The 19,607-nt window shown below is 41.3% G+C and overlaps 1 protein-coding gene across 5 annotated transcripts in view; it reads left to right on the top strand.

Annotated features, from left to right (window-relative positions):
* ECPAS (Ecm29 proteasome adaptor and scaffold) overlaps nucleotides 1-19,607 on the top strand; it is an 84,056-nt gene that overhangs the window by 24,754 nt on the left and 39,695 nt on the right. For all 5 annotated transcript variants that reach the window (XM_065046353.1, XM_065046356.1, XM_065046357.1 and 2 more), the window contains 11 exons: nucleotides 10,973-11,141; nucleotides 12,022-12,161; nucleotides 13,676-13,757; nucleotides 14,013-14,132; nucleotides 14,310-14,395; nucleotides 14,676-14,754; nucleotides 15,875-15,924; nucleotides 16,489-16,555; nucleotides 16,661-16,783; nucleotides 17,945-18,048; nucleotides 19,136-19,259. In XM_065046353.1, the coding sequence (XP_064902425.1) occupies nucleotides 10,973-11,141; nucleotides 12,022-12,161; nucleotides 13,676-13,757; nucleotides 14,013-14,132; nucleotides 14,310-14,395; nucleotides 14,676-14,754; nucleotides 15,875-15,924; nucleotides 16,489-16,555; nucleotides 16,661-16,783; nucleotides 17,945-18,048; nucleotides 19,136-19,259 (1,144 nt within the window). The remainder of the gene's footprint in view (nucleotides 1-10,972; nucleotides 11,142-12,021; nucleotides 12,162-13,675; nucleotides 13,758-14,012; nucleotides 14,133-14,309; nucleotides 14,396-14,675; nucleotides 14,755-15,874; nucleotides 15,925-16,488; nucleotides 16,556-16,660; nucleotides 16,784-17,944; nucleotides 18,049-19,135; nucleotides 19,260-19,607) is intronic.

Genomic DNA, 19,607 nt, shown 5'->3' with positions numbered 1-19,607 from the left:
ACACGTGCCCTGACTCAGGTGTGAGTTAACTCTGGGTTAATTCTGCATGGTTATGCAAAGTGAATGACTGACAATCACTCCAGGGGTCCAATTCAGTTATGAGTTTTATTAAAAGCACGTGTTAGAATACTGATTACAGCGAATAGTGGCTTGGCAAAAGTATTTTATGATATCACAGAACTTATCAATACATTAAAAGCAAAAGTCCTTCTATGAGCAATGGAGTGGCAACCACTAGTAGCTATAATACAAAACCTAACAAGAATCCAACAGCAGAGCTTAACATTATGTTACTCTTATATGTTCAAAAGGGAAAGAGAGAAGGAGAGTGGTAGAGGAAAACTAAGGTATAAGAGAGAGAGAGTAAGGTATCACCACTCACAGAAGGAGAGGCAAAGAAACAGAGGTATAGAAGAAAAAAGAGAGAAGGAAAGAGCAGAGAGAAAGGTAGAAGCAAAAGGTGAGGGATCCAGCCACTCTTGTGGCTCCGCAGCGTGGATGGCGAGACTTGTATGACGATGTATGGCCTCTGGTGTCCCACAGTGTCACAGTATCACAGTATGTTTGGGATTGGAAGGGACCTCAAAAGATCATCCAGTCCAATCCCCCTGCTGGAGCAGGAACGCCCAGGTGAGGTCGCACAGGAACATGTCCAGGCGGGTTTTGAATGTCTCCAGAGAAGGAGACTCCACAACCTCCCTGGGCAGCCTGTTCCAGTGTCTGTCACCCTCACTGAGAAGAAGTTTCTTCTCAACTTTAAGCGGAACCTCTTGTGTTCCAGCTTGATCCCATTACCCCTTGTCCTATCATTGTTTGCCACCGAGAAGAGCCTGGCTCCATCCTCATGGTGTTAGCATTCAAGACACATAACCACAGGTGCAGTTATATGCGGTGCTTTATTTCAGCGCTGGGAAACCAGGGGTTCGCACCCAAAGCTGGCTTCAGCCACTGATTCAGTCTACACCATATTTATACAATTTGATCACATACATATGCATTACAATTCTTGACAACCATTAGCATATTCCACACCTATTCTAACACAAATTATCTATCTAAGCAATGCTAAGTAACATTCGCATGTTTATCAGTTATTTCTAAGTTACCTGTTTTTACCTGTTTTAAAGAATATCATAAATCTATATCAATCTTAAGAATAGGGTATGGTTTAAGTTACCTGTTCTAAAGAATATGTCATAAATCTATGTCAATTTCAAGAATAGGGTATGGTTATATAAAATCATGCTTGAATGCACATTCTGAACCTGGATACAGTATCAAAGCTAAGAATCTTGGATACAGTCTACAGAATCAAAACACAGCCCACAAAATTCAATTCAACTATAACATTTCCCCCCTTTGAAAATGCTTTTCTATTCCTAGACAATGCATTTTCACTACATTATATTTTCCTTATAAGCTGGAGGGTTGTCAAAAGTGGATCTGCTAAGGACAGTAAAGATGCGGTCGTTCCTTGCTTTTGATTGACTTATTTGATGCTTAATATAAGCATAAAGCAAAAAGAAAAGAGCAACTATAATGGCAAGCAAAAATAAACTCTCCAATAACGAATGTGCCCGTCCTCCCAGGTTCAGGTTCAATTTGCTTAGCAAGGCCCCAACCCAGCTCTGCTCTACATCTTGTTTTTCCGCTTGCAGTTCTTTTGTTTGGGTTAATTGGGAAATATCTTTTTCCACTTCAGAGGTTACGTTTGGGATATGAATGCAGCAATGGTCAACCCTATCTTTTAAATATCCACAAACCCCATTTTCTTTTAGCAACATTATATCAAGTGCCATTCTGTTCTGCAAAGTCATTTTGGTCGTAGCTTGTAATTGTATATTGAATTCTCGAAAACCCTTTTTGGTTACCCTTGCCAATCGATCCATCTGTCCAATTAATCTGTCAATCATTTCTCTGTTTCTATAGGCTGCGATTGGTGCAAAGAAAGATTCTAATGCCCAGCCGAATTTAACACTACCCGATGGCTCGTGCCACGCATCATCTTCATCTATCTCTCGCTTGTGCCTAACTTGTAGGAGTTCTTGCCTATTCTTCAAGGGTGACCTTTTCCAAATGGGACATAGGGTTGGTAACCCCAAAGTAACCTCCCTTACTGGTCCTGCTATCAGTAAATGTGTTGTCCAGGTTCCATCACTTAAGGCCCAAACCAAATGTCCCACACTACCTATAGTTCCTCTACAATCTATCTTATCTCCATCAATGCCTATTTTGATTGCTTCCTTTGGATCCAATTGTTTCTGACAAATGCAACCTGCGATTACTGCAACTTTAATGATGGACAGAGGTATTTCTTTCACATCTGTCTGGCAGGTCATTACTTGAGAGCAATTCCACCACGGTACTGTTACTCCTCTTGTTACATTGGTCCATCGTATACACCATGGAAATGCTTCGCTATATTGATATTGCTGTACTATACTCAACGTCCACATGTTATCCCATGATTCAGTTATGTTCTGATTATCCTGATCTTTACATTCCCAATAGGCTCGCTCAACCTTTTCATATACTGTTTTGGTGGTCCACTTTTCATACGTGCAATACCCAATATTATGAAATCATCATATCTTTACAAATTCTGCTCCTGGCAACTTTAAGCAGTCACCTCTTTTTATCATGGCATTCTTAACAAGCTCTTTTGTCCGTTGTTCAATTGGTACTTGCTCTATTTTAGTATGGGACTCACACACTATCTTACCAGTCTTATTTACTTCTGGTAAGGTCGTAGATATTATTCCCCACTGTACCGGATCTTCAGCTGATTTCGGGATGGGAAGACAAGCAGTGATGCTACTGACATTTTGGGTTTGTGCAAAATCTCGAATTAGTCCTATCATCAGGTTCTCTGCCTGATTCTGTACACTCTGTACTACTTGTGGCATTTGAGTATCGTCACTATCTCCTATAGCCCTTCGTGTTTTACATAATTGTTCTCCAGTGACTTTGCAAATCAGTGTGGCATACAGTCTGGGTACATAAACTACTATAAAAACAAAACGGTAACAAAAGTTAGACATCCTGCGTTGTGATTTTAAGTGTGGTTGGACCCACTAATCGTGATTGCCACAGTTTTGGGACTTTCTTCACTTGGGTGTAACGTATCCAGGAGTCTATTTCAGCAACCTTGATTGCGGTAAATGTAGTTAAAAGTACTTGATAAGGTCCGTCCCAACGTTCTTTTAAAGGATCTTCTCTCCAAGTCTTTATATACACCGTGTCTCCAGGTTCTATATCATGTACCGGATTCTCAAGTGCTAGCGGGCGATTCCACACTAATACGGATCTGAGTCGATTCAATGTCCTGCCGAGAGACAATACGTAATTGTACACATCCTGATTACCTTTTACATGTACACTTGGATTCGGATCAGGTGCTTCGTATGGTTTGCCGTACAGAATTTCGTATGGGCTTACGGACATTCCACTCCTAGGTTTAATCCTAATTCGCAATAACGCTATTGGTAAGGCCTGGGGCCACTGAATTTTTGCTTCCTGGCAAATTTTGCTAAGTTGTCATTTTAACGTCTGATTCATTTTCTCCACCTGGCCACTAGACTGGGGTCTCCATGGGGTATGTAATTCCCATTTAATTCCCAAACATCTACTGACTTCCTTTACCACTTGAGCAACAAAATGCGGTCCCCTATCAGATGATATTCCCAATGGTACTCCAAATCTGGGAATTATTTCCTTCAGTAACCATTTTACAGTTTCTTGTGCCTGGTTGGTGCGACAAGGGAAGGCTTCTGGCCATCCTGAAAAGGTGCATACCCCAACTAGCAGATATCTGAATCCTCGAGTTTTGGGGAGTTCCACATAATCTATTTGCCAACAATCCCCTGGTTGTACACCTGTCCTAATTTTTCCCATATCTACTTTTCTTTTAACTAAAGGATTATTTCTCAAGCAAATTTCACACTTAGCTGTGATAGATTTTGCCATTGTTAACATCTGGACCGAGATAATTTGTTTTCTTAGATAAGTTACCAATGCTTCTGCACCCCAATGACACTTCTGGTGCTCCGCTTGAAGTATCCCTCTCATAATTGTGATTGGGACCACAATTTGTCCGTTGGTGGTTACATACCATCCAGAATTACCCTTGACGGCTTTTACTAGTCTTGCCAATTTCTCATCTTCTGTAGAATATTCAGGTGCCTCTGAAGGTGTAGGTAATAAATCAATTGCTCTTACCTTTTGGGAGACAAGACCCACCATCATCCAGACTCGTCGTGCCACTGATCGGGCTGTTTGATCAGCAAGTTGGTTTCCTTCAATAATTGTCGATGTCCCATTCTGATGAGCTTTACAGTGCATGATGGCAACTAGTGATGGCTTTTGAACAGCATTAGTCAAGTTCAATATTTCTTTTTGGTACTTGATGTTTGTTCCTTGGGAGGAGAGTAGTCCACGCTCTTTCCAAAGAGCTCCATGTACATGAACAACCCCGAATGCATATTTTGAGGCGGTCCAAATATTGACCCTTTTGTCCTCACTGAGCTCTAATGCCCTAGTTAGGGCTATCAACTCAGCTTTCTGTGCTGATGTGTTTGGTGGTAGGGATTTAGCTTCAATTACTGTTTTGGCAGTAGTAATCGCGTATCCTGCATACTGCACTCCGCTTTCCACAAAACTACTGCCGTCAGTAAAAAGCTCCCAATCCGTCTTCTCCAATGGGGTATCTTTCAGGTCAGGTCGACTTGCGTGGGTATATTCAATGACCTCCACACAATCATGTTCCAGATTTTCTTCTTCAGTCTCTGCGCTTAAAAACACAGCTGGATTCATTAGGTTAGTTGTTTTTAGGATAACATCATTCTGCTCTGTTAAAATTGCCTGATATTTCATCATCCTACTTGGGGAAAGCCAATGGCCCCCCTTTTGTTCCAATACAGTAGTCACCATATGGGATACAAACACTTCGATCCTTTTCCCCATAGTCAGTTTCCGGACTTCCTGAATTAATGTCACGGTAGCAGCCACCGCCCGCAGGCACGCCGGCCATCCAGCACTTACCGGGTCAAGTTGTTTAGAGAAATAACTGACGGGCCTTTTCCAAGATCCCAGCCGTTGGGTTAATACCCCTAGAGCAAGTCTCTGTCATTCATGTACAAATAACTGAAAGTCTTTATTCAGATCAGGTAGGCCCAAAGCAGGCGCTTGCATTAAGGCCTGTTTCAATTTTTGAAAAGCTTCTTGTTGTGGTCTTTCCCACACCAAGGTCTTATTCTTCTGTGCCTCGTATAAAGGTTTGGCAATAAGTCCATAGTCCATGATCCAGAGCCTGCACCATCCTGCCATTCCTAGAAAAGATCTTAATTCATGTAAGTTACGCGGTTCTGAGATCGCACAGATAGCATGTACACGGTTTATACCTAGTCTTCGCTGTCCTTGAGAAAGCTCGCATCCTAGATAGATCACAGTTGTCGATGCAATCTGAGCTTTATTTTTTTGACACTTTATATCCATTCATTCCTAATTGATTCAATATTTCAATTGTTACCTGAATGCAAAGTTCTTGGGTCTCAGCAGCAATCAGAATATCATCCACATATTGCAGCAACAAATACCATTGTCAAGGAATTCTGATATAGCCTCTTGTAGTCCATTCCTCAAGCTCTTTGGCTAGTTGATTTCTGAAGATAGTTGGACTATTCTTAAATCCTTGTGGAAGGCGTGTCCAGGTTAATTGGGCCTTTCTCCTGTTGTGTGGATTCTCCCATTCGAAAGTGAATAGCTTTTGCTTTCCTGGTCAAGGGGTATGCAGAAGAAGGCATCTTTTAAATCAAGTACTGTAAACCATTTATATTTCTCTTTCACAGATGTTAACAAGGTATACGGATTTGCAACTACTGGATGTATGTCCTTAGTGATCTGGTTTATTGCTCATAAGTCTTGGACTAGTCGATAGCTACCATCAGGTTTCTTTACTGGAAAAATTGGAGTATTGTATTCTGATTCACATTCTTCTAGAATTCCATATTTCAAAAATTTCTCAATTAAAGATACTATTCCTAATCTGGCTTCCAATTTCAATGGGTACTGTCTTAATCGTACCGGTTCAGCACCTTCCTTCAGTGCTACTTTCACAGGTTTAGCTGCCTTTGACTTCCCAGGTATGTCAGTTTCCCATACCATGGGAATCACTGCATCTTCTATTGCCTGTGGTATTTTTACAATTGGATTTTCCTTTAATAGTAAAATTTGTCCTACCTTTGACTCCGGAACTTTCATTACCAAATTTCCATCCTCAAATGTTATTGTGGCATCTAATTTGGTCAGCAAATCTCGTCCTAAAAGAGAAACTGGACAATCTGGAACATATAAGAACTCGTGGGTTAGCTCCTTTTCTCCAAAACACAAATCCAAAGGTTGCAGGAATGGCCGTACTTCCTCCTTCCCCGTGGCACCAACAATTGTTGTAGCTCGGTGACCTACCGCCCCCTGTAAGGAATTCAGTAGAGACTATAAATAGCCCCTGTGTCTACTAAAAATTTTACATCCCGGTTTTGGCAGCTTCTTTTAATCTTTCTAAAAAGGCCGAGGGAGACTCATTGTTTTCCTGCATCACATCATACAATTTTGACCAATTCATTTGCTTCGGCGTAGCAGTTTAAACGCCAATCAATAACCAATCCTGATACCTCCGGAGACGGCTTAACCCGCCTCCTGTATTGTCTGTATCTCCTGTATTATCGGGGATCTTCTTTTGGAAAGTTCTCGTCAACGTTAGCCTCTACTTTCCCATTCCGAATATCTTCTCTCACCTTATCCCTCGCAACCTGTATAACCACATATTTTTCTGTAGAGTCCATTAATGTATCTAAAATGACTTGTAAATCATCCCAATCAGGATTCTGCGTCTTAATTGTCATCTTAATCACTTTTGCAACCTTATCTGGGTTTTCCCGATAAGGACCAGCCGACTGCTTCCAGATCACTAAATCCCCTTGCCAACCTTATCTGGGTTTTCCCGATAAGGACCAGCCTACTGCTTCCAGATCACTAAATCCCCTTGCGAAAACGGGACTTTTACATAGACTGGTTCCCCCCCCAACACCTACTGCCTGCCGCAGGGGTGCTATTAGGTTTGATGATCCCCCGCGGGCGGCGAGCTTGGAGGAGAGGAGCTGCAGCTTCAGCCTTAGCAGCCGCCGTTCCCCCCCCCTTTCCCACCGCTTTAGCAGACAGTCAGCTTTTCACCTTTTTTTTTTTTTTCTCTCTGCAGCTTATCAAGGAAAAGCTGCCGGGCACAGGTTTGGGCTCCTTTTGCCCTTTTTCTCTCTTCATTTAATTCCTGTGATTATAAACTTTATATGTAATTCCAATTAGCTGAACAATAGTTACATCCCTCAGCTCCTACCCTTTTGTAACTTCTTACAGATGTCAATAAACAGCATACTAAACATCAATCCCTGACATTAATTTAAGATCCAAATCCAAATCAGTCTATCCACAAAACAACACTAACTGCAATACAGCTAACTCAATTTACTTTCATGTGTACAGATGCATCTGAAGGGGGAGCAAGGTGGCTCTTTAGTAACGGAAACGGTTCTTATTTTGTAATTATTTCCCCAAACAAATTCTTTTGGTACCAAATATAAACATACAAACTAAAATACTGAGCTCAGACATGCAAACCGAATACCGAGTTCAAATATGCAAACAGATCACAATCACACTTCTTTTATGCATAAACTGTCCAAACCCAGCCTTCTTCTAATGTTTCAGAAAGCAATTTGACGGCGATACGTTTGAATTGGACATATCAACAGAGAAGGATACAGATAACTAACACAGAAAGATAACACAGTAACTTTACCAGAACAACAGTAAACAGGATCAAATCACCCGTTTCAACAGTAAATACAGATTAAATCACCAGAACTACAGACCAGGTGCTGAGTAGCACAAATAACCAGACCAGGTGCCGAGCCTGCGGCACAAATAACCAGACCAGATGCCGAACCTGCAGAGGTTTCCCTCTGTCTGACGGACGGCTGCCTAGGCAATACCACGGGAGCTCCCTGCCCAACCGAGCGTGGCTTTCGCCGCGTCTGACCGGCAGGCTACCAGACCAGAACCAGACCAAGTGGGTACCCAACAATCCAGATAAAGCACCTTCTTACCAGTCAGAGGTCCGTCGTGAGCAGCAGAGGGTCGGTCGCGTCCGATGCGCTCCCCAAGAATACCTCGGTGCTATCTGGAGCAGGATCAAGACGCGATCCGCCTCAGCAATGCTCGCGAGGTCCCATCTGGGTCGCCAAAAATGTTAGCATTCAAGACACATAACCACAGGTGCAGTTATATGCGGTGCTTTATTTCAGCGCTGGGAAACCAGGGGTTCGCACCCAAAGCTGGCTTCAGCCACTGATTCAGTCTACACCATATTTATACAATTTGATCACATACATATGCATTACAATTCTTGACAACCATTAGCATATTCCACACCTATTCTAACACAAATTATCTATCTAAGCAATGCTAAGTAACATTCGCATGTTTATCAGTTATTTCTAAGTTACCTGTTTTTACCTGTTTTAAAGAATATCATAAATCTATATCAATCTTAAGAATAGGGTATGGTTTAAGTTACCTGTTCTAAAGAATATGTCATAAATCTATGTCAGTTTCAAGAATAGGGTATGGTTATATAAAATCATGCTTGAATGCACATTCTGAACCTGGATACAGTATCAAAGCTAAGAATCTTGGATACGGTCTACAGAATCAAAACACAGCCCACAAAATTCAATTCAACTATAACAATGGCACTCACCCTTTATATATTTATAAACATTAATAAGGTCCCCCCTTAGTCTCCTCTTCTCCAGACTAAAGAAACCCAGCTCCCTCAGCCTTTCTTCATAAGGGAGATGCTCCACTCCCTTAATCATCTTCGTTGCCCTACGCTGGACCCTCTCCAGCAGTTCCCTGTCCTTCTTGAACTGAGGGGCTCAGAACTGGACACAATATTCCAGATGTGGTCTCACCAGGGTGGAGTAGAGGGGCAGGAGAACCTCTCTCGATCTACTAACCACCCCCCTTCTAATACACCCCAGGATGCCATTGGCCTTCCTGGCCACCAGGGCACAGTGCTGGCTCATGGTCATCCTGTTGTCCACCAGGACCCCCAGGTCCCTTTCCTCTACACTGCTCTCTAATATGTAATTTCCCAACCTATACTGGAACCCGGGTGAGGATGCTGGGGTTTGTAGTTCAGGAGCGCAGCGTCCTCCGGTGTCTGGTCCAGTTCCCGCAGCGAGGCTGGTGGGCGGAGGGTCCTCAGGGTGGTGGGTTCCCTACCTGCGCTGTTCTAGGTGAGCCTTTTTACGGCTGTCCAAGTAGAGGAAAGTCTGGGGGGAAGGGGTGATTGCAAAAGATGGACAAGTCTTGACAAGTCCCGGGCCGTGTTGAAGGGTTTCAGCTTTTCCCCTTTGTGTGCCAAGCTGGACATATCAGAAGATGGAGGCACATCCCCCAACTCACATATCTAGCTGGCCTGGGCTGTGGCTCGTTAGCTTGTTGTTGATATGTAAATCAGAGTTCACCCTATACTGAATGTGTCATTTCCTGCTACAATGTTTGAGTCTGATTCCTTTTAGCCTTTGACAATCCTGGGGCTGGAAGAACTAGTTTTGCCACAATGTTTCAGCCAGGATCCTTATCAATACAAAGCAACAGCGTTCTCCTCTGCTCACAGCTCAGTTTGCCCAGGTTTATACTGTTATCTTCACCCCCACTCTGCTGCGGCTGTGGGATCAGCAGATGAAGTCCTTGGGGCTTTGCAGTGAGACCTCACTTCCTTTTGAGGTTTTGTACTCTGACCAACCACAACAATCTTTAACTACTCAGACCACGGCGGGGGTGAAAGCTTCATTTTCTTTCCAGAAGGTGCTCAGAGGGTGTCTTCAGTTGGCCTGTGGCTCTGGATGTCTGGCTCTAGAAGTCTTGCTCCCTGGGGTGAAACTGCTTGCAGCTGTTTACAGCTAATTTATGGCTGCTAGAACTTGCTCTGTCATTGCGCAGTTGTGAATTAGCCTTGCTAGTCTGTCTGCAGTAAAACAACCAGAAAGCCTAACTGTAGGGCTTAAAACTCATAATCATGTTGAAATAGTTAAACATTTTAGCTAAAAAGACCTGAGATGAATGTTTATCCTTATTGTTGGGACTATTTACTTCCTTTTGTTGCCTGTGCACTGAATGTGGAACACATGATGGCTGTCTGGAGCAAAATAATTGTTGTTGGTCTCAGCACTACAATTTTGACGCCTTCAGGTGCTGACCAGCCTCCAAGGACACAGGGAGGGGTGGAGCGGCTTTTGTGAGAGTATGGAGATGTTCACAGGGCAGCTAGACCAGCCAGTCTCCAAATAGATTTTAGGCTTTTAACTTGAGCCTTATACTTTTGCTTTCCTCCCCTGCCCAGTACTAAAACTGCCATTTCCCAATACTTTTTTTTAAATATATATCAAGAATTGTTTCCTGCCACTACATTGTGCTGCATAGGGTTCGTTATTTCCATTGTTAGGTTTACGCTTTTCATAGAAATCACACAAATGTTTTTAAAGCTTTTACTACACGTTTCTCAAATGCAGTACTGTCAGAATATTCGCTTCTAATATGAGAGAGATCATTCTTTCTGGTCCATAACCTGATAAACTGTTTTCAGAAATACCAGTGGACCCTTCCCTTTCCTGACTGAGGTTTGTTCTCAAACACTTACAATGATATGGTTATGGCTCCTGCAGGATATTTTGGGATAGCTGGTAGCTGAGTCTCAACTGAATAAAATTCTGTCCTATGTCAAAGTCATGGGATTAATTAAAGAAGAATATGTAAAGTTGGACAGATTATGTTTACTCCTCTTTTCCAGCATCTAATTCAGCTGGCAGTGTTGATGGGTAAAGCCTCTAATGAAACTCCTTTCCCACCTGCTTAGGTTCGTATTGAATGAATCTCAGAGTCGACAAAACGTGCCCTCAGCGCAGGGGTCTTCATCGAGTAGTGCAGGAGGTCCTGGAATCCCTCAGCCGCCTCCAGGGATGAGCTTTTATGCAGCCAAAAGGGTAATTGGAGATAGCCCATGGACACCAGAGCAGCTGGAACAGGTACTTGTGACTGCAGGGCTGGTCCTCAGTGAACTGGGGATGGTAACAGGGATGGCTGCAGACAGAGGAACAGAAGGCCAGAAGGGTTATATGAATCTAACTCTGGCCAGGTCTTCAGTTGCCCTGAGAGAATTTATTGAGGGACTTTACATGGTGAAGCTTTGCTATGGTGAGATGGGGTGGGAAGCACCAGCACTGGTTATGATACCGTAAAATCAACAAAGTAATGGACTCATAAAACGATGTTTTAAGGTTTAAAAGTAGCACTTCTTATTCAGTGCCGGGGCCGGACTGGGGCTGTCCCTCCATAGGTCTGATGGTGACTAGTTGGTCATACACGGCTTACATTGAAAGAAAAATTACATATTCATTATAATTCTTGGACACCATTAACATATTCCACGCCTATTCTAACACGAGCTATCCATTAAGCAATGCTGAGCAACATTTGCATGTTTCTCAGTTACCTGTTTTAAAAGCATATGTCATAAATCTATGTCAATTTTAAGAATAGGTTGTGATTACTAAGTCCAAAGATTCTATGGTTACACAGTCTACTTATACAAAAGATTCTATGGTTTCATGGTTGGTTAATCTTTAAAGATTGCTACCTTAATATTCTCCTAAACTATATGTGTTCTATAATTTCTTAAAAAACAGTCTAATAATTAGATATATAGGTATCAGTTAGGAAGCAATCATGACTGCAGCCTACCCTTGTGTTTTCCTCCTAAAGGTAGTAAGGTTACAAAACTCTCTCTTGTTGATGGAGCATTCCTTTTTAGTCGGTAAGCAGCAGAGTATCCATAATTGTAGTGTTGAGACATATGTTCGTTTTCTTGTCAGTAACACTGTGTTTATGTTCCCCACTCTTGAATAGTGTAAGCTGGGGATAGTGAAGTTCATTGAAGCTGAACAAGTGCCAGAACTTGAAGCTGTTATACACCTGATTGTAGCCTCCAGTGATACAAGACACAGTGTGGCCACCGCTGCAGACCTTGAACTGAAGAGCAAACAAAGGTACAAGTTTGAGTGTTTGGAAAAGATGGTGGTAGTGTTTGTACAAAGCTCGCTCTTGTAGTGCTCCAGAGAAAGCGAGCTCTGAAAGGAGGAAGGGTGCAGTCCCCCACGTACCTGCGAAGCTGACATATATTCACACAGGGCTGGGAATGGCGCGGCTCACAGTCTTGTAGCCAGCATTGCTTGACTCCAGAGCTGACAGCTTTAGCTGCTTGTTTTCGGTCACCTTTGGTGTTGCTTTTAATCCATTTTCTTACTCCTTGGTTTCCAAATTCCCATCTGTGGATTATTGATGGTCAGTAAACCCTTAGTAAGTGAGTCATGGCCGGTCAAGTTAACTATATTGTCTTTCCCAGAAAAGTATACTTTCGTTTAATTTGCGAAGGGTGTAAAGAGGCTGTAATTGCAAAGTGGCCTATAGTCTAGGAAGTTTGGCAGTCACTGTTGTCTGCACTATTAAATGTTTTGCACATCTGCAGTCCACCTTTCATCATCTGAAGACAATGCTTCTGTCTTTAGGTTATCAAGAGGCCAGAGTAATTATTGTTCATACCACTTGCTGAGTTATTGATCTTTCGAGGTGTGCTGGCTTATGTAGTTTTGGAGCAAGAGAGGCCTGCCTTTGAAATGTGTAGGTGGCTCCTGTATTGCTAGAAGTATAGGGCTGTTTAACTTGGAGTCTGATGTGTAATGTGAAACCTCCTCCCTGGTCTGTTCATGTGCCTCAGTGGTGGCAGGGGAGGTGATTCTACTAAGTGACGACAGCCTGGTTAAGGAAGACAGTCTGTCCTTTGCTGTTTGTCTCATCTTTCCCTTTGTGTTGGTATTCTGTGCCTGGAGAGCGAAACACATGCGGACAAAATGCATGTTACTATGCAATGTTAAATGTATTTTATGATAAATAGATGCTACTTCACAGCTCACTTGGTCTGGAAATCAGTTGCTTTACTGAAAGAGACGGTTCTGCTTCATCTACTTTTTGAAGCATTCATGCTTAACTTTTTTTCTGTGGGGTGTTTTTTGAATGTGTGTGTGTGTGTTCCAAACAGTCTTTAAATTAGCTAGTGTTAGATGCTTATTGTGGGCACACAGGTTTGTCTGAGAGACCAAGATGAAGTAGTCCTAGGATTAAAAATACCCTCTTTTCTGTTGAAATGTCAAAGCATATTGAAGAACATAGAGAAATTTGTTAAGAGGTGACCATTCTGTATTCAGGTGGTAGACTACCATGGTTTATATGTCTTGTTTCTGTGGGAGAGAAGGGAGCATGTAGGTTTCTTACAAATTATTTGAAATTATATTGTCAGAATTTGTTGGTGAAATTTGTAATCACTTTACATTCTTAATGCTTATATTGCATGGATGTGGGGGGCGTGATTAGAAGTCAAATAAGATCTATTAAAACTCTGTTAAGAATATGAATATAATGCAAAATGCTGTAAAACACATATTTTAAAAAGTAATCAAGGATCAGAATCATAATATGTTGGTGTTGAATGTGTTTTTTTCTTTAGTTTAATTGACTGGAACAATCCTACTATCATCAACAAAATGTATAAAGTTTATCTTGGGGATATACCACTGAAAACCAAGGAGGTAAGGTTTGCCTTCCGAGTTGCATACCTGCTTAATTTTAGTTGCTGTAGTTTTGATTGCGTTACTGTATTTGGAGAAGGCACATATGTATTTCTTAAATCTGTTACTTCCTTTGATTTCACTGAACAGTTTTGCTATTTAGTATTTTTTTTCTTTGTCCCAGAGTGTTCTGGTTTGCAGTAGAAGGCAATTTAGCTAACTTAAAAGTATGCTGTCTGAAGATGCACTGTGTTATTTCAACTTTCTTTCTGACAGGGATCTGTTCTGAAACCAGAAATGAAACGCGAGTCAGTCAGCACCCGTGTTAAATTAAAGATTGTTCCTCATCTTCTGCGATCCAGGCAAGCTGCAGAAATGTTCCCAGCTAACATTCAGGTAGTGCTTATGTTCCTAAGTTGCTCCCCCTAATGAGCTTGGTAATACAGTTCCTCCAGTCCTAAGTGCAGGGAAGGGCTGTTACTGGTGACAGTGTTGAAAGAAGAAAGGAAATTAGAAAACCTTTGAAAGTAAGGCCAGACACTTTCTGACCTGCTCTGTATTTATTTTGGCCAGGTGGTTTATGATGGACTCTTTGGTGCAAACACAAACGCAAAACTGAGAAGCCTGTCCTTGCAGTTTGTGCATCATATTTGTATCATGTAAGTAATTTAGAGTAAGCACAATGTTTGTCAGCTATTTGCCTAGAATGCATTCTGTTCTAAATGTGTAACTAAACTAACAGCAAAGAAAGAGTACTAAAACTCAGAAAGTAGGGTTTTTTCCTTAATCCTGAAGTCTGTGTATGTACTTGCATGCTTAAACACATTAAGCTGTAATTTTTTAGCTTAATAAAACTGAGAAAAAATGATACTGAGACAAAATACTTCTAAGCGATGCAAAAGATAATAATATTTTGTTTGTTGGTGTCTTTAATTGCAGTTGTCCAGAAAGTAAAATAAAACCATTAGGCCCAATGCTTTTAAATGGACTTACAAAGATGATCAATGAATACAAAGAGGTAAGCTGGAAAGTTCTTTGCTTTAGAGCTATAATTGTTCATACAAATTCAAGTAAAAGACAATACCTATATGTTGGAAACTGATAAATCTCTTTTTTGGAGATGGCTGAGGGGGATATCAAAGGACACTTTTTAAGCTATTTTGTTAGAAGAAGAGCAAATACTGTAAAAAGCTGTGTAGGAAATCTGTTTCATTTGTTCAACAGCTATGGAGAGGTGCTTGGACACTGTTTGCAAAGTCTCAGGCAATAAGAGTGTTGTTAATCTAAAGAGTGAAGCCACAGTAGCATCTCACTGCTGTTACTCATTGCGCTGGAGCACACAGGGGTTGCACCTCCGGGTGTACAGCCTGTTGTGATTAGCAGCTGTGTACACCTGCTTGTAAAACCTTCCACCCTGTCTGTCCAGGGCTGACATTGCTCTGAGAAGGGTGTTACAAACCAAGCTGCAAACACCAGCAAGGCCTGAAGAGGTCTTTCCAGTGCCACTTCAGAAGGCAAGTTCCCCACGATACTCCTGCATGTATCTTATGAAGGGCTGATGTTGCAGACCTCCTCTTCTGCAGCTTTGATCCTTTTGCTGGTTCATTTGAACTGTTGGATGTGACCTTCTGGCCTGAGTTGGTGTTGAGCACGTGGGCCTCCTCTGCCATTGGGAAGGACATGAAAAAAGGAGTGTTCAGGAGGAAGGAAGCCCATATATGAACGTGCTGTGTTGGTCATCTGCAGGATCTGTTGTGCAAACAGCTTCCTTTGTGTAAAGCTGCTGTTCAGGCCTGATGGGGAAGGTTTCTGTCCCTTTGCTACTGTTTCATAGATTTGCTGGTTCTTCTTGGCTGTCTCTCTTGGAATAAAATGTGATTAGCTGAGAACAGAAGGGACATTAATGTTTTGTCAACAACTGTGATTTCCTGTTTCTTTTGGAAAAACATATTCCCTCAGTTCCTATGTAATGCTTTTGTTCTCAGATAACAATTATTTTATGTTCCAAGATTCTCTGTCCTTTAAAGCCCAAATGAGCACTTTGAAGATAGGATTTAAAGTAAATGTTTAGTTATAAAAGATATGCCTTTATATATTTCTAGTTTTGCTGAATTATATTTATTGTTTTATCATTCAAGGATTCAAAACTGCTGTCAATGGCATATTCAGCGGTTGGAAAGCTCTCCAGGTAACTGAAGCATCATTTAAGCAATGGGACATTAAATAATTTTTCCAGAGTAGTCTAAGCAGCAAGGTTTATGCCACCTGCCAATTTTGCAATTGAGTATACAGTGCAGAGAAAAGCATTCTTCTCATGACATCCCCAGAGGTGTAAAAAGAAATATGTTTTTAGCTGATAGCTTTTCTGGCAGTGATTAATGACAGCTCATGAATTATGCACATAATTTAAGAAATGGTTCCACTTTCTGGATTTCCAGAAACAAAAATTTAGTGAATGTACGACAAAGACCAGAGGGCATAAAGCTGGACAAATAGCATGTTCAGTGGTGTGCAGATGGTCTAAGCAGTTGTTCACAGAATATCTTGCTTTCCAAACTTAAGGTGTGGGATGCTGCTCTGTGGTCAAAATGGATAAGATAGAGCAGACTTCATGTGCTGGCTCTGTTTTGTTTGACAGTTAAAATGTGGGATGAGGGGAAGACCAATAAAATGTAATGTAAAGCATTACAATTTATAAACCACACCAAAACTAAAACAAACTTACTTTGTTAATCGAAATATGTTGTTTCAGCCGGATGCCTCAGCTCTTTACCAAGGATATAGCACTGCTACAGCAGTTTTTTGAAGCTTTATGTAAGGTGGGTGCTAACGGGTCTTTGGGAAATCATTACTGTTTTGTGCTGGTTCTGCTTATTCTTGTCCCTGCGTGCTGTAGAGTGACAACTCTTGGTTTTGTGCTGCAGGAGGATCCTGATACTAGACTTGCCGTTCAGGAGGCCTTATCTTTGATGGTTGGAGCATACAGTAGCTTGGAAGGAGCCCAGCGTACCCTGATGGAAGCTCTTGTAGCTTCTTGTTTAATAAAGGTATTTTCAGTGGAGTTAGAATTAACTAATTACCTTAACTAATTAATTAATTAAATACCTTAAGAAAAGAGCTGTTAATTGTTTTCCTGTTTTTTGACACTTCCTGTTGTATACTTTTGGAACGGGTTCCCCTTTTCTTACTGGCCTATCTGAGAGAATAGGGTTTTGTATGCTCAGATAAAGTATTTTTAATATGGTACAGTGGCTGCAAGAAGGGTAAAAATGCAACTTTCTATTCGTGTTCTGTTTTGGAAAGAAAAGCTATTGGGATTACACTATATGTTTCTCATAGTCTCCTCCTAATAAAACTTTTGAGAAGTAGATGCTTTGGGGACACTATCTTGTGAAATGCTTTGTGAAAGCAAGACTTCGGTAGAAAGGATCATTCACTGCTAAGTGGGGATTTCAGCACACTGGGTGATTTCTAACATTATAAGTCGCCTGGGAAGCCCCCTAGGAGCTCAGCCTTGAAACACTAATTCAGAGGAAAACACACTTCACTGACTCTCTTACTTTACTGAGTATCTCGTCTGTGTTCAGAATTCCCCAGAGGTTTGGGTGTTCAGAAAGAGTGGGTTTTGTGTTTGCACGTGTACTCAGAGTGACTGTGGAGGTAGACGTGTTTCTAGTGGTTGCACTACTAACTGTGTGATAGACTATTTTCATGCTGATGACTCTTACCTAGGTGCTTGAGCAATCCAGATCTCCAGGCAATACCATTTTGAGACTGAACCCAGCAGGGAGAATGACCACCCAAAGCTAATGTTTCTTTTCCACCTCTGGCTGTGCAACTCCTAAGAACAGCTCTGTTTTATGTGGATAGATGATGTATGTCCTTCTTAATTTCAAAACTGCCTGGGTGGGGCAGTTAAGATATCTAAGAATTAGCGATAATCCTGATTTATGATTCTCAAAAATGTGCATGTATTTAATTAAATGTTTTGTTTTCCACTTGCGTGTATATGAGACACTAACTTTTCTTTTTCCTGTCTCCTGCCATATGAAGAGTTAGCAAGAATGCTGTCTTAAAATGTCTAAACTCTTTGGGTCATGTTGGTACCAGAGAACAAAACAGATGACTGATGATTACAAGTGATGAATGCAGGTCATGAGTGTGTTCATTTAAAATTAAACCATATGTTTGTGTCTGTTCTCTTTAAGCCTGAAGTTCAAGTACGTCAAGTGGCTGTGAAATTTGCTAGCACGGTATTCCCTCCAGATCATATCGCTTCCAAATACTTACTCTTGTTAGCTGCAGGAGACCCGTAAGTTGTTTTCCTTTTTAAGTTATTTCATACACACACACACACACACAGAGATATAGATAGATAGACAGACAGACAGATACATATAGGTAGATATAGATATATATAGATATATATATATATTTGCATCCGATGTGTATTTGTGTGAAATACGAATGCATATGTATATGTGTGTGTATGTAAGTAAATAAAAACTCACTAGCTGAAAATAAGTACAATAATCTGGGAATTAACCTTTATATAGGGGCATTCTTGACAGTAATGTGGAGAGTGTTACTGTGCCTTATGGTATTCTTTGGCTTGGATTCTTTTTCCAGGTGAACTGCTGTCACTAAAGCACTTCATGCTAATGATCAGTGGCAACTGCAAAGTAAACATGCATTAACTGAAATTGCCTTTCAGTGGCTAGAAATTATTTTGCCTAGCAAATTCTAGCAGTCTATTTTTAACTTGTGTTTGCAAAGAGACAGGAGCATGCGCTTGTGAGAGTTGCCACTCTCTGCTGAGGGGTAGTTAATTCATTAAATTACAGTAATAATTTCATTTGCAGTTTTCTGTTATTGCAATTTAAGTGGTGGGTTTTTTCCAGCTTACTTTAATTGCTTGATTTTTGACGTGAGTAGCTATTGTGTAACTAAGGAAAGCTAAAACGATCATTGCAACAAACGGCTGTTGTTGCAGCTTCAGCCCTATTTCAGGAGTTGGTCTTCTGCTTCGTAGATAGTGATAAACCTGGTAGGTGTCAGCTGAAGCTTGAATATAGGAAGTGACAGGGAGGAGGAGCAGACAGGAGAAGAAGAATGTGGGAACCAGGACCTGGTGGTGAACACCAGCAGGATGTAAAAGGAGCAGAAGTGGGCTGATCCCGGCTGTTTTGCAGAGGCCACCTATCACTATCCTTTTTCTTCCCCATCTCTAAAATAAACAAATCATTAACAGTTCCAATGCAAGCTTTTTTCCCCTTCCTTTCAAAAAAACCCCACTTATCATTTAAAAACTGCCTCAGCTTCCCAAGATATCTCATTGCTCATTAAAGGCCACTTGTTCTGTGCAAGTAACGTCTGTTTCTCATATTTTCTTATGAAAGGCGGGAGGAGGTACATGGAGAAGCCCAGCGAGTGCTGAGAACATTTCCTGGTAAAAATGAAAAGGAGAGTTCTGGGAAGCAGACTCCTCCCTTCCCTGAAATGGTCCTTTACATTCAAGACAAGGTACAGTGCTTTTTGTCTCAGTAGGTGACATAAGGCATGTAATAAGTGTGGTCTTCCCTTGTCTGTTTCCATCTCCCACACCTCCCCTGATGAATAAAGTTAGCTAAAATGACAGTGAAGACCAAGCGTAGTATTGCATTGCCAAGATTAGCACTCATCATTACCTTCTGCTGGCATTAATTACAAGAGATCTGAATGTTAAGTAACAAGGAAGCGTGTCCTTTAACAAAGGGATTATTTTGCATTGATGCTTTTTGTGCAGATGATGTGTGAAGTAAGGAGTCCAGTGTTCAAGAGTGATAACCCAGTAGGTTTTACAAACAGTTTGCTGACAAATGTATTTGTGAA

This window comes from Columba livia, chromosome Z, assembly GCF_036013475.1.
Source record: "Columba livia isolate bColLiv1 breed racing homer chromosome Z, bColLiv1.pat.W.v2, whole genome shotgun sequence".
Classification (NCBI taxonomy): Eukaryota; Metazoa; Chordata; class Aves; order Columbiformes; family Columbidae; genus Columba; species Columba livia.
The sequence above is the reverse complement of the archived record's forward strand: the minus strand, read 5'-3'. Positions and strand labels throughout refer to the sequence as shown.